This window comes from Hydra vulgaris, chromosome 04, assembly GCF_038396675.1.
Source record: "Hydra vulgaris chromosome 04, alternate assembly HydraT2T_AEP".
Classification (NCBI taxonomy): Eukaryota; Metazoa; Cnidaria; class Hydrozoa; order Anthoathecata; family Hydridae; genus Hydra; species Hydra vulgaris.
Window position 1 is genome coordinate 24,353,312 of NC_088923.1, and position 1,607 is coordinate 24,354,918.

Consider the following 1,607-nt stretch of genomic DNA (forward strand, 5'->3'; position numbering starts at 1 on the left):
GTAACCGGTTATCAAGTTTGGATGCTTTACTCAGAAGTTGCAACTCTGATAAAAACACACATTAACTTGCAAAGATATGCCAGGTAAACATGAAGCGAAGCGTAAATATGTATGTCAGTGGAATGAAAAATGGGAGCTGATTTATTTCTTCACTGAGGGACCAAGTAATAATGCTCTGTGTTTAATATGTAATGAGACTGTTAGTGAACTGAAAGGAACCAAGCTTGAACGTCATTTCGTATCAAAACATGAATTGTACAATACTAAATATCCTCTTGATTCAACAACCAGAAAAATAAAATACGACTCATTGAAAAGCTGTTTAGAAAAACAGAAAAAATTTGTTTCAACAAATGTCAAGCAGTGTTGATTGTGAAACTCGTGCCTCTATATATGGTGTCATGGATATTAGCAAAAAACCTGAAACCATTTACTGATGGTAAAATAATCAAAGAATGCATGATTGAAGCATCAAAATTTATTTTCCCTAATGATAAAAAAATTCATGACAAATTTCAAAGTATGCACTTGTCCGCGCGTTCAGTTACTCGAAAAATTGAGAAAATGGTTCTTAATGATTATGAACAATTGTCAAACAATCTGTCAGAAGCTGAATTTGTGAGTATCGCTCTCGATGAGTCTAGTGACCTTGTCGGTAAAGCACAACTTTGTGTTTATGCACGTTTTATCACTACGAATTGTTGTTTATTTGAAGAACTGCTTGGAATTGAACCACTGGAAACAACTGCAACTGAACAAGACATTTATGACAAATTGTTCAAAATATTAAAAAATAGGAAAGTGCCTCTTCAAAAAATAACTTCAGTTGTCACAGATGGCGCTCCTGCTATGATTGGAAGAATTCGAGGAGTTGTTACTTTGCTGAGAAATAGTGGTGAGTTTCCTAACAAATTTATGTCATATCACTGTATGATACACCAGGAAGCACTGTGCGCTAAAGTTGCGACAATTGATGATGTAATGACAGCTGTAGTAAAAACAATCAATCATATACGTTCCAATGCACTCAAACGGCGTCAATTTTGTGCGCTAATGGAATAAAATGAAGATAAACATGGTGATCTTCTTCTTCATTCAGAGGTATATAGACGAAAAATAAATAATTTACCATTACAATCAAAAATAAAAGTTTGTCTATTTTTTGCAGGTTAGGTGGCTATCAAGAGGAAATATTCTTAACAGATTTTAGGAGTGTTTGCCAAGTGTACTGCAGTTCATGGTAACTCAAAAATTTTCATTCATTACAATGTCTATTGAAGAGTTTAAGTGTAAACTGGCTTTCCTTTGCGACATCACAGTACAATTCAATGTTCTGAATAAGAGATTACAAGGCCGCCGTGTGCTGGTTTGTGATTTGATCAACCACATCACTGTGATGAAGACAAAACTTAATTTGTACAAAACTCAATTTGCATCTGGTAGTTGTACTCATTTTCCTACTTTAAATGAATGTCAACCATCAAGGGAATCGTTATCGTCATTTTCATTAATAGTGACTGCTCTGTATGATCAATTTGAAAACAGATTTAATGAATTTGAAGACTTAACAAAGTTAAGTCTTCAAATTCATATAAAAAAAAAGCATA

At 33.7% G+C, this 1,607-nt stretch overlaps 1 protein-coding gene across 1 annotated transcript; it reads left to right on the forward strand.

Moving 5' to 3' along the window:
* Positions 1 to 393: 393 nt before the first annotated feature.
* On the forward strand, positions 394 to 1,062 carry LOC136079287 (general transcription factor II-I repeat domain-containing protein 2A-like). Its single transcript, XM_065795020.1, has one exon. The coding sequence runs from the start codon at positions 394 to 396 to the stop codon at positions 1,060 to 1,062; it is 669 nt and encodes a 222-aa protein (XP_065651092.1).
* Positions 1,063 to 1,607: the final 545 nt, after the last annotated feature.

What these genes read in the sequence shown, in the direction of transcription:
- LOC136079287 (XM_065795020.1), top strand. Translation starts at nt 394, where the DNA reads ATGGTGTCATGGATATTAGCAAAAAACCTGAAACCATTTACTGATGGT.